This window comes from Paramisgurnus dabryanus, chromosome 17 (assembly GCF_030506205.2).
Source record: "Paramisgurnus dabryanus chromosome 17, PD_genome_1.1, whole genome shotgun sequence".
Classification (NCBI taxonomy): Eukaryota; Metazoa; Chordata; class Actinopteri; order Cypriniformes; family Cobitidae; genus Paramisgurnus; species Paramisgurnus dabryanus.
The window spans coordinates 31671371-31684915 of record NC_133353.1 but is presented as its reverse complement, the minus strand read 5'-3'; the positions used below and the strand labels follow the sequence as shown (position 1 = coordinate 31684915).

The 13545-nt window shown below is 35.9% G+C and overlaps 1 protein-coding gene across 1 annotated transcript in view; it reads left to right on the top strand.

Moving 5' to 3' along the window:
* The window catches only part of mdga2a (MAM domain containing glycosylphosphatidylinositol anchor 2a), a 236887-nt gene that overhangs the window by 174868 nt on the left and 48474 nt on the right, over window positions 1–13545 (top strand). Inside the window, exon 10 of the mRNA XM_065288298.2 lies at window positions 2817–2965. Coding sequence (XP_065144370.1) covers window positions 2817–2965 — 149 coding nt within the window. The remainder of the gene's footprint in view (window positions 1–2816; window positions 2966–13545) is intronic.

The following is a 13545-nucleotide window of genomic DNA, read 5'->3' as shown; positions in this document are numbered from 1 at the left end:
TTTCCTGTCTTTATATATATTTTTGTTCATGGGCTTGTCAGCTTTCAGCAGATAGAGAGATGAGATCTCCTAATGGCTTTGCTTTGTGTTTCTGTCTCCTTTGAACCACTGATGGAGAATGTTCTTCCTTTCGCTCATTTTTTTTTTTCGCTCATCTAATCGCATCCGCAATATCCGCCAGCATTACTTTAGTTTAGACCGCTTGACCTCGCGATTTATACAGCAGATTAGTGATGTATTTATTAATGATCTCAAAACTTACAACGTAATACAAGCGAGACACTTTTCCCTGAATTTTAGAGAAATCGGGTATAATAATCAAGTATGTTTACTAAGCATGGATTTAGTTTCATTAAGATCAAATAAGACTTTTGCTTGATAAAAAAGAAAAGAAAAATGAATCCATTTACTTTGAACATTTTCTTTGAATTATTTACCTGACAGACCTCTGATAGCCTCTAAATCAAGTATAAAAATTTGATCAAATTTACAAAATTAAATAATAGATTTTTTTTATAAATTTGCACACAATGCCTAAAAGTGGCGTAAGAATTTAAAGTTATTTTTATCTTTAATGGAGAGAACAATAGAGAGTAGTCCAACCAGCAATAGCCGTCATTTCACCATCTAGGTCAGAGCTAGTCAACTAGCGGCCTGCAGGCCAAATGTAGCCCTTCAATCATCTTTATCCGGTCATCTTTGTCTGATTTAAAATCCGTGTGGTTACTTTTACCTTTCCACTGTACATGACAAATGACGGCTGATAAAACTGAAAGAGAGTCGGAAAGGGGGATGCGTAATTAACGGATCTAATTGAGCTTTGAATGCATTTAAAAAAACAATATTTGTGCGACTACACCGCATTTGACACGGCGTCCAGAAGCGATATATTTCAGTGTGTTCCAATTAAAACACTATGTGCAAGGTGAAAATTATCAATCCTTTTTGTTAAACTTTATCAGTAATACTTCAATCCTTTAAAAACTATTACAAAAAACTTTTGCAGTTGCCACTAGGGGGCGAACTCCATCAGTCGGATCCGAATGTAGTGTACAATGGCAAAGCGGTTTAGCCTATATATCAGTAAAATATTAATAAAGAAAACATAAAGTGCAATTTTAGTCATTAAGGGAAGACATGTAACAATTTATGAAAATTAAACAGTTAAAAAACAAAAGAAGTTTAGGAGTAAGTGCTTGCACTTTTCTTATGCAATGTTCATAGTTGAACTATTAACATTTGGCTCTTGCAATGTTAAACAGCATTGTTTTTAAAATATTAATAAAGAGAGTTTTAATACAAGGCAAATACTGGATACAAGATGTGGCTAAACTGATCGGAAACAAATACCTTGTTGAAAATAAAATGACTTTGTTGTTATTGTTTCTATGTGGAAGTCTACTGGAATTTGCATTTAGTCAACTAAAGCCATTTGTTTATGTTGTTGCTGCTGAAATAGTCTATAGACCTGATATAGTAACACAATTCTAGCCAAAATAAACTTTAATTTGGTTACATGCATTTTTTTATCAAAATAACTTGCAAAGTGCATGATATTCCATAATGTAAGCAAAACAAACAGTTTGCTTTCATTTACTTACTTATTAGATTTTTTTTTGGCCATGGTTAAAAGTTTAAAAACATTTGCCTTATTTCAGTATAGACATCAGGGGTCTCATTTATAAAAGTGTGCGTAGAATCCTTACTAAAAGTCTACGTACACACAAAAGCAGAAAATGGCATACGCCAAAAATTATTAAGACTTATCAAACAAAGCAATGTTCACTTTATAAATCACAGATCACCTGCAAGTGTGCATACATGAATCATCCCCAAATCCCGCCCTGCAAGCCCATTCTCCTATCAAGTTTTTTTTTATAGATCACAATCTTTGCATGGGAACTGGCGTACGTATGTTTTCAGCCACGCACGGTTTATAAATAAGACCACTGGTCTGTATGGATGGCTATTAAATGTCTTTTAAATGCAAAAAGGAACTAGAAACAACAGTGAAAGTGATAAAGGAAATGTTATGACTCAAACTCTGGTTGCTTATAATATTTCTGTGCGATATGTCCACACAACTGTCTCTCTGACATCTAAGTTTTCTTTCAAAGAAAGATTTGTGTATGTTTTTACTGTTGATCTCAATTCCAGTAATTCATCAAATCACGATCAAACGACAGAGAAGCACATTATATCTGGGCGTATATCCAGAGGTAATGCGAAGGCAGCGTTATTTTGGCATTTTAAAGAGCTGATTCAGGTCTCTAAACTGCAATGCTGGAGTGATGCTGTACAGTCCCAACTAAGTGTGGCAGATCGTGGCAATCTGCTGCATCTGCCACAACCCTCGCACTCAGAACGGGCCTGCCAGATGGGGAATTGCACTGTGCAAATTGCGTTCAGCACAGATTTTTTGGGGCATGTTTGCGCTGTTACACGATTTGCATAATTCCTATAGTGAATCGAATGCTAAAACAACGAAGACAGCATGCGCAAATAACAAACAGCGATGTCAGCCGGCACAAATTGTTCTTAGTGAATTCTCTCAAGAATATTTCTGATGAAATATCCGGCTTTTGATGACATGGGAATGAGGAAAGGCAACTTATTGAAAATACCGAAATTCAGCATAAGCCATAGAAATCTTGGCATCTGGCTGGATTTGTTTGTTTTACGTTATAAAATGGTATAAGGATATCAGACCAGATGAAACAAAAATTTCCCAGTCCAGGATTTGGCCTTATTTTGTGTCGATGCATTTAGATGAAGCAGTGAATTCACAGTAATAAGTGTCTGCATTTCTGTTTTAGGCAAAGCCTATGCGCCCGAGTTTTACTATGACACCTACAGCGCTCTGTGGCAGAACAAGCCTCGCGTCTACGGCTTCAAACTCCAGTGGACTCAAATGAATCCTGGTTCGGTTGACCGCATCATGGCCTATCGACTTGGCATCAAACAGGTGAGTCAGGCTGGTCGCTTATTTAGGCAAGGCAAGTTTATTTGTATAGCACATTTCATACACAAAGGTCATTCAAAGTGCTCTAGAAATGAGAAAACATACATGATACATGAGAATTTTAAATAACAATAAAATCAATTAAAATGTGATTTTATAATGTGTTAAAAAGAATAAAACGGTATCTACATCCCCTGTTCTTTGTAAATAGTTTTGCTACAATTGAATTATAATTTAACGAGATATTTTAATCGGTCTTTGACATGGAGAACTTTGAGTAGTTTATTTTTTATTTTTTAAATGCTGTAAAAATGACAAATGTCAAAAACTGCTATTTTAAAACTGTCTTAGATCTCTTTTCAATAAAAAACTAAATATTAAAAAAAAGAATAAAACGGAAATTAAAGTGACTGGAGTTGGAGTTCCGTTAACAGGTTAACTATTGCTCAGAATAGGACCCTTGTTAAACCCAACTAAATCCTAGATGCTATACGTTGACAGCGAGAGGCAATCTTTTAATCTCTCTGATGAAGCCAACTGGATGTGACTTTAAGGGATAGTTCACCCAAAAATGAAAACTCTGTCATCATTTACTCACTCTCATGTTGCTACAAACCCGCATACATTTCTTTGTTCTGATGAACACAAAGGAATATATTTTAAGAAATGTTTGTAACAAAACCGTTCATGGACCCCATTAACTTTCACAGTAGGAAAAAAGAATACTATGGAAGTAAATAGGGTCCACAAACGGTTTGGTTACAAACATTCCTGAAAATATCTTCCTTTTTGTTCATCAGAACAACTGGCGAAATAGGCGGGCGTGGTTTCAGCAACCAGCCACCTGCAGTTTCACCCACGACCTGCATCTTTACCCATTTTTGATTATCCGCGGGTGATGCATGGTGATGCCGACTATTGGTTTCGAAAATCTCTTTACAAACCAGCTCATTTGCATTTTAAAGGACACACCCAAAAACAGCACATTTTTGCTCACTCCTACAAAGTGGCCATTTTAACATGTTATACTAAATTATCTAGATGGTATTTTGAGCTAGAACTTCACATTATTGTACGTACTCTGGGGACAACTAAAGATTTATTTCACATCTTAAAAAAGTCTTGTGAAATGTCCCCTTAATGACTATTTCAAAGATGCTAATTGCACATAGTTAGCAAGCACAATTCTGAACAGTTGTATACAGATAAAAACGGAATTTTATCAAAAAATACGTTTGGTAGTTTCTTACAGTTACAAACATTTTCATAATTTTAAACATATTTGCCTCAAAATGGTGGGACCTATCTCAACTACTCACCAGCTATGAGAAAGAGAGAGATCATCCTACATAAGAGAAATCATACGGAGAAGTCTAATTTCGAATCGTTTTTTGCTTTACTTTGATGTCATCCGCCTGTCTGTTTTTCAAACACCGCATGAAGTGAAACAAGCCTATTATTTCCTCATTAAAAATGTAGGGGTGTGGTTCAAAATCAGTCTCAGCCAATGGGCTAAAAGACATACACTGTTTCAGTAGTGACATAAAAATGTGGGACACCACAAGTTTCATGATTTAAATATAAAATAATTTTTTACTAATTTTATTATTAGGTGTTTACTGATTTTAAACTCTGTGTATGTTTTGATAATCATTCTAAATCTGATCTCTAACAAAATTCCTTCACAAAAATGCAATTATTTCAGCTTTTTGCTTAAAAAAAACTATTTTAAAAGAAAAATTCCCATAAAAATTCTGTTTTGTTTGTTTATTGTTTGTTTGAAAGCATATGGTATGTTCTTTCTTTTGATATATTTGTATGTTTATATATTTATAGAAGAACATTTTTATGGAAGGCATTTTGTGAAACGTTTTGTGAAAATCACAAAAAATGCTGGCGGGCAACTTTTCAAAAATGGCTATCGGGGAATGAGTTAAATAAAATGTTGTTACAATGCTAAAAACAAAGTTGTGACTGCTGAGTTAGCGCTATATGCTAGTTAATGCTAGCATTTAGGCTAAATTTCTACAATTGACGTTACAGTTTTGCTTTGCAGATCCATACTGACTACTTACCACTCAGAAATGTCTATTTTTCCAAACAATTGATTATTCTTCAAATTCCGTATATTGGTCTAATACAGGCTCAAACATAAGGTCTGTTTACACACATACACAGCTATTCAAAAAAGCTGCTCTGACAAACAACCAATCAGAGCAGAGCTCAACATTACTATTCATGACCCTTTCAAATAAGGTAATAATAGACAATTTCATTCTAAGGGCAAATCCTAGAGTTTTAAATGAACATGTAAAACCATCTCTGGATAATTTTTGCACCTAATAATGCCACATACATTCTATGTAGATATCAGAGAACAATTTTTAACAGATTATTTCAATGCATTCGTTGGCACCTTTAAGAGTCTTATAAAAAATGCTTATAAACAATGTCAGATGCACTTATTGGGTTTTGCATCTGAGCTCTTAAATAAAAAGATGCCAAGTGTTCTATTCAAAAGCTATGCAAATGAAATGCACCTGTTTGTCTATGAAAGGGTTGTGCTCGGAGCAAATTGTCATATATAATTGTTATATTCAGTTATTGGGGAAAGTATCTCTATTGTGTTTGTGTGTTTCGTTCATGCTAATGGGACTTGTGGCGTGTGTGCAAAATGTTGCGCATAATGACTTTAAAAGCACAGAGAACATTTGGCTTTGCTGGCATCCTCGAATAGTACTTTACCCTGCATCATCCACGCATAGGATTAGTGAAGGAGCATTATTAGGATTCATGAAAGACATGGATGTTTACTATTGATATAGTTCATGTCAGTGAAACAGATACGTTCTGTTTATTGAGCCTGGATAATATTTGCAGAAAGGCTTTAGCGCTCTCTCCAATGTTCTGTAGCTACTGTTCTGCCTCGCCGCATGTGGTCACACAGTGCAGCGCTATTGTCAATTACGAGTCATCATCACTCTGTTTGTCACCTTCAACTTCACACTTCCTCTGCTCAGCTGGAATGGCAGCGTCCATGGCCATTTATAATGACATCACATGGGGTGATTTATTCCTTGTCAGATTCGCCTTTTCTAGTTGGCGCCTACGGTGCTCAAAGTCAACACAAAGTATACGTACATGTAGCACGCGTGACGTTCTTACAACTTCCCTCCTCGTTTTTGTTCCCCTCACACTGTTTATTTCAGCCTGTTGCACATCGCTCGTCTGCGGGGATCGTATGATTAATAATGTTTACAGGATAGTGGAACATATTTTAGCACTTCGGTTCATTCCCAGGGGATTGTTGAGTTTGAGAAGTTTGGTTTTGAGTTGTACTTTGGTTTTGGGTAGATCATGATATTTTGTCCAGAGACTTTTTTGTTATCATCACCACCATCCATTCTATAAATGTGCTTATCCTCTGTAGGGTCACAGGAGGGTTGGAACCTCAAGATCAACATTTTAGGTTAAAATATATGTGTGTATAAGTGTATGTGAGCATCACAGTTTGATTTTAAATCTTTAACATAGCCTTACTCAGTTAATATTACAGATAACTGGGGGATATTTTAACAGATTGTTCTTTACATTATATAGGACGAGTTTATGTACTCATCATGTTATTTTTTGTGTTATGCTATTTAACACATTATGGGCCAGATTTACTAACAGCTTGCACCAGCGCAAATCATGACATCATTTGCATTAATAAACGAATGTCGGTGTGGAAAAAGTGTGGTCTAGTTATTGCATATGCATTTCTAGGAGTTTCCCTTCCAGATGCTAAATTTATGGGAGGAGATTATTTTAATGATTTACGCACTGCATTTACTAATGTTTGAATGTGTAATATTACTGGTATTTGCTGCATTATTTAACACGAAAAGACATCATTTGGGCTTGAAATGGCAGCAATTGTAGCTGATAGGAGAAGGCTTGGCAGGGATTAGAAAGTATGTGGTACAAGGCAGAGGATTTTTTTCCACACGTAACAGTTTATTTGGAATGCCATATTTAAAAATATTGTTTGCCAAGCCATGTTATTTTCTATTTGCTGGAGGATATAAAAAAAGAGTCACTAGGAGAAGGTGTTTTAAAACTTCTTGTAAACCTTCATCTTTTGTCTTCCAGTTTTTTTAGTGTACTATGGCTTTATTAGCTGTGATGTCCTTGGTGCTGAACTCAAGCACATCAGGCATTAGTAGATCACCCGCACCTCATCAGCTCTGCTTATTTGCGACCCTAAACTAATTTTCCCTGCTCTTAGTAGATTGCATTGATCATTATGTGAATCAGCTGTTGTGCCTGTTATTTATTTTGTGTCTTTTTAGTAAATAACCCACAGATATTACGACTTCCATTGGTGTTTTTTTGCAATTGTGCTCTCGTGCTAATTTGCCTCGTCTTGTAAATCTGGCCCTATGTGTCATTTTAAAACATTACATTCTAAAAATGACTGGATTATTTTTGACCCATGTTGGGTAAAAATTGGACAGAACACACCGCTGGGTTAAAATTGACCCAATGCTGGTTTGTTTTAACCCAACTGCTGGGATATTATAAACCATGGTTGCATAACAACAACCCAACATTGGGTCATTTTTAACCCAGCATGTGTTCTGTCCAATATTTACCCATTATGGGTCAAAAATAACCTAGCCATTTTTAAAGTGTATGTGTCATTTTGTGTTGATTTTGTGTTAAAATTAGGGCTGTCAAAAGATTAATCACATACAAAATAAAAGTTTATTTTGTATATATAAATACACACATATGGATGCATGTATTTTATACATTTAGATGTGTGTATTTTGATATAATTGATATTATATATATAAAAATATATACATGATTTTTTTTCTTAAATGCATACATGTGTAAATACATAACAATTACACACAACACACACAAATATATTATGCAAACACAAACTTTTATTTTGTATGCAATTAATCGTGATTAATCTTTTACCAGCCCTAGTTAAAATAAAACACAAGTTGTGTTAAAAGTAACACAAAGTGTGTGTATTCATATTTACATAATTACACGCAACACACACAAATATATTATGCAAACACAAACTTTTATTTTGTATGTGATTAATCATGATTCATCTTTTGACTGCCGTAGTTAAAATAAAACACAAGTTGTGTTAAAAGTAATACAAAATGTATTGTTCCAATAACAACATAGAGATGTGTGCATTCGGGGAAAACTCATTTATTACACTCTTAAACCACCCGAACACAAGACAAAACACCAACACAGGGCAGAAATGTCATGGGTATTTCAGCATTTTTATTCAAGCTTTCATTTTAAATGTTTCTGCAGTGTGATAAAAAAAAGTCCATGCAGTCTTTGAATACAAAAAGCTGCACGCATTAAAAGTATAAAATAATTAGCATAAAGCTGTTCAAACACATTTTAACAAAAAGTAACACCGCAGGACAAAAGCATATTTAATATCTTTGGGTTCTCTGGGGCCAAAGTGTTTTTGTGATACCTTGCTAACTAATGCGATATACAAAATATGGTATGCGATAATACTTTGACATGGAAAATCTATCAAAATATATTTAAAAGCTGCAAATTATATAACAAACATACACTCTTTCAATCTCTGCAGTGTCTCTGCTATCTGCATTGACCTACTGTAAAACTTTCACTATACATAACTTTTTTAGGCTATTGCAAACCATCACAATACTGTATGCACATATGCTGTATTTCGATATATCTTGCAGCCCTAATCTATAGGGTGGACTGAAGAATCAAATAATAACACAAATGCATGCATCCCAGCATGTAGCTATTGATTTACCCCATTGGTTTTGAAAATGGAGAGAGCAGAAGCTGGCTTTCTCTAAAAAAAATTACAGGCTCAAATGGCAAATACCATCCATTATGAACCTCGTTCACCATTATTCATCGTCACGTGTCACATTTCAGCCCTGTTTATCCGAACCATTTGATTCATTAACGCTTAAACAAAATAACAGCGCGTGCATTATTTGCACTACAGAGAGGAGTCATTGTACCATCCTTGATGACTTAGCAACAGAAAGCACACCTGGCACCGCAAAGAGAGAGAGAAAGTCAAAAACAAGAGAAGGGGGCAGAAAACTAATTAACAGCTGTGTCCGGTGGGACGAAGCTGCCGCAATAAGATAAGCTTTACAGGAGAAATCAAGGATGAGACCCTGGTGAACAGAGGTTAGCTGTGTGAAGTGATTTCGACGGTGTATGTGTGTTCGCCCGTGTGCATGCACGGGTGGGTTGTGTGTGGCTGTGTTGGGTGGGTGGTGATTGACTCATCTGTTCTGATCATGATGGAGTGGTCTGGCCCCTTCATTAATGCCTTATTTTCTCCACACAGCCTCTGCACATCTTTTTTGTTCGCCGACTGTTGTCCCGCAGTTTATTTGTTCTGTTTAACACGGCGCTTTTCCTCCCGCGCGCTCATCCATCATGTCGTTTTGCCCGGTCACCTGTCGACGCAAGCGCTTGGGAACATTCCAGAGCCGGGGTGCATTTGTGGGCTCTTCAGCACTTTTGGCCGCTGACATTTTCAGGACGCGACAGGCACGGGAAGTCGGCTTGACAATCGTAAATGAGAGCGTTCGGGGTGTGTACGAGCTAACCGAGACACTGCCAGCCAAGCATATTAGGCAGAGCTTCGGCGCCTAACTCCAGGACGGGCAATTTTACCGCGGGGGTCTGCGTGTTTATGTATCCACTAGGAATGAGATTGCTTACCTTTGCTTTACTATAATGACACACTTTGGAGGCGTGAAAGCACACGGTGGTCAAAATAAACATTATGAATACCCCCAGGAAAGATAAATTACATATGGAGATATCTCAGCTGTTTCTCTCAGTCCACAATAAACATTAGCCAGCGTCCACCAGCACGGATATAAATGAAGGGAAGTAATAGATATTAAAAAATGCACAATAAGTATAATCTTTTATTGCACAAGGAGAGGTTTTAATGCAGTAGACATCCTGGATGCACAACGATGCGCTTCAATGTAACCTACAGTAAGAGCTTGAACTTGCCTGTGTGCGATTCAGCTTGCTGCACGTTAGATAAGAAATACCGCATGTGAGTGACATCCAGTTCACAACATCAAACAGTTTCTTGAGCTTTGAGACTTCTGCAGGCATCAAGGAGCGAAATAATCAGACTCCAGAGAAAAAAAAAATCTTATTTGGTAAGAAGTAAATCTGTGCATCCTCCAGTATTATTATTATTATTATTAACATTGTTCACATTTGAAGTCACTGTTTAATGCAGCAGAGCTTTAAATGAGTGAAATTAAAGGGACACTCCATATTTTTGAAAATATGCTCTTTTTCAAGCTCCCCTAGAGTTAAACATTTGATTTTTACCTTTTTGGAATCCATTCAGCTGATCTCCTGGTCCGGCGGTACCACTATTAGCATAGCTTAGCATAATCCATTGAATCTGATTAGACCATTAGCATCGCGCTAAAAATAACCAAAGAGTTTGGATTTTTTTCCTTTTGAAAACTTGACTCTTAAAAAAATTAAAAGTTTTGATTTTCTAGGCAGATATGGCTAGGAACTATACTCTCATTCTGGCATAATAATCAATCCTTGTATTATGCATCAATAAACAATGTTTTTTTTTTTTTTGGAAGGGCTGCACAGTTAAAAAAAATATAAGATGAAGAAATTTACTTTCATGCCTCCAAAAAGTATCTTAACAAAAACACATCAAAACATTTCACAAATTCACAGGAGATCATCTTCTGACAGTAAGAGAAAAAGACCAAAAGCACAGATTGCTCGGTCCATATAAATATGTAAAGTAGCCGTGTTACAATTAACCCCGCGTTTGTGTTTGTGCCCCGCTCACCCTTACGTCAAACATAAGAAATACGTCAATGAAACATTAGCTGATTAAGTCTCTTGAGATATCAAAGGGCAGCCTTTTTTCCGTAGGGTATCTGCAACGTTTCTCTGTCATTACTAATGTGTTGAATAGGGCAAGCTCTGACAGCTATTGTAAAATATATTGTATATGGTGGCTTTTAAAATGATTAATTGATATTTTCATTTGTTATGTTCAAAAGTAGTGAGGCAATGTGACTTATGTTGAAAAAGTTGTTGACTGTACTTTTCAAAATAATTGAAATTACAATAATGGTTACACCGATAAATTATTTATAGCTTGGTTTACAAATATATTAAAAAACAATAAAGCAGTTCTCTAAACTTTTTTTTATGTTTGATCCTTACAAAAATGCTGGATTGTTTTTAACTGATTGTTGGGTAATAATGTTCTGTCCAATATTTACTTAGTTGTGGGTTAAAAACAACCCATACAGAATACCACATGACATGCGGTTGCCCCACACAAAATAGATATTTCAAATCATGTTTTGGTTCAGTCCTTATTTTGTGTACAATCTCTGAGGTCGTCTTTGTATTTAATGTACTGTATTGTAGTCCTCAAGGGTTATTAAAGACGTTTCAGATCTGCGCTAAAGGGCAACACATAACCATAGTCATGAACAGCCTTAATGTTTCAATGACCTAATATTTCACTATATAGCTTACTCATTTAAAATTTAACGAACCCTTTTAACATTTTTCCTGGACATATGTGGCTTTAATAGACTGTTGTACAACTTAGCTGACATACTTTAAAGTTACAGCCAAGATGGCTGAGCTTTAAATTGCAATATAACATTTAAAATAAGTTTTCTTTAAAGGGCCAACATTATGTCCATTTTTACAAGATGTAATATAAGTCTCAGGCAGTGGCTGTTGATGACTTCTTTTTCGAGGGCGCACGATGTGAAGCATGTATTTAGCTCATTATGTGGGTGGCTCGTCAATTCAAAATATGTGTTCGACACGTCGTGTAAACTTTTGTGCATCACGTGTCACGTCAAAACAACCAGATGCTCACTTAATCTCATGTGAAATCAGTCTTGCAAGTATTTTGTAAATGTGAGCATCTTTTTTATCTTTTGACGCATGTGCAGCAGGCACATATTTTGAAATGATGCATGAAGCACATGGTTAACATGACGCAACTAATACATATTTTGACATGAGGAGCAACACACATGACACATAATTTGTTTTATCAATGCATATTTTTAGTGTGGTAGCATGGGGTGTTATATAGTAATCGACAATCTATATTAACTTGTTTACTTGTTTATTAGTAAAGGCAGGATGTTCTGGTTGGTCAGTGTAGTATTTGTCCCGCCTCTCCTTCATCGTGATTGGACGGATGTATAAAAGAGACTTTTTGGAGTGCCACGTTTGGATAAATACATATATTATTACCAGATAAAAAAACTATATTACAAAGTAATGTTAATTAATGTGTAGTTTTGTGACATTATTTATTTATTTAATAAAAATCCTTGTAGCCAATGGTGAGCCAGGCTAAATGTCGAAAATACTCGTATTGTTTCTCAGTTTAAAATCCTTTGTCATTGTTTTCCTCACATTCCCCCCAGTTCACTAAGTGTTCCAATTTCAATCAAGCTCAGTTTATTTTAGTTTGACTAAAGAGAGGTTTGGTCGAGTTTTTCCTATTAGCTTATCAAGTAAACACTCTGTAATTATCAAGCTGTGGAGCCGTGAAGCGTGTGTAGGACGACAGGTGACCGCATCTGACCGCTCGGCCTTCGGTTTTGCCCCCACGAAATTGTTGTAGCGTGTTTGAAATTGCATTTATGTTGTAACTATGTCATCATATTTCTGCAGTGTTTCAGCAGCATTGTTAGAATCTCACTATTGATCACACTTTCCATGCAGCGCAGAGACGAAACCTTGTGCCTTGGGGTACTTCAGGGATTTTGTTGCACATTACTTTCACCCTCGAACTTTAAAGTGGGGAATATGCCTGTACTTCTAGGTTTTTTGTGAAAGCAGGCATTTTTTTTACCAATTAAATAAAGTGTTGTGTATGTTGAAATACAGTTTCGTTAGCTATCCAGGCTTCTTGTTACGCCCATAAATGTTGTGCCGACACAGGGGCTTGGCACTTCTTAGATTTACATCTATGCAATTGGCAAACTCATTTATGTAAAGCGACTTACAATGCATGTGAGTTTTACATGCATTTTATCAGTATGTGTGTAAGGTTGGGTATCGTTTCTATTTGAATGATTCCGGTTCCGATTCCTTGTTTCGGTTCCGGTTCATAACGATTCTCAATTACGATTATTTTAAGAGGCAGGGTCAAAAAAGTTTTGGATATTTTAAATGAGCTAGCTAACCAATGGTCTTTTTAAAGGAACTAGTCTGACCTTCTCCATCAATTTGAATGTGAACTTTTTACTTTTTGTGAACTTTACTATGAATTTTCAACTACAATATAAATATCAAATCTATGAACTTGTACAATATAAATATTATAAATTATGAATATATTTTCACAGGGGTACACTTTCCTCAAGAGGGCTTTATTTTTGAAAACCTCCTGAAAACACATTTATACATGAGTATATGATGCTGGAGGTACAGTATGTTACCGTGCTCCCACTGATGGGCTAACCTGGTGCAGAATAGAAACAATAAGAAACAACCCA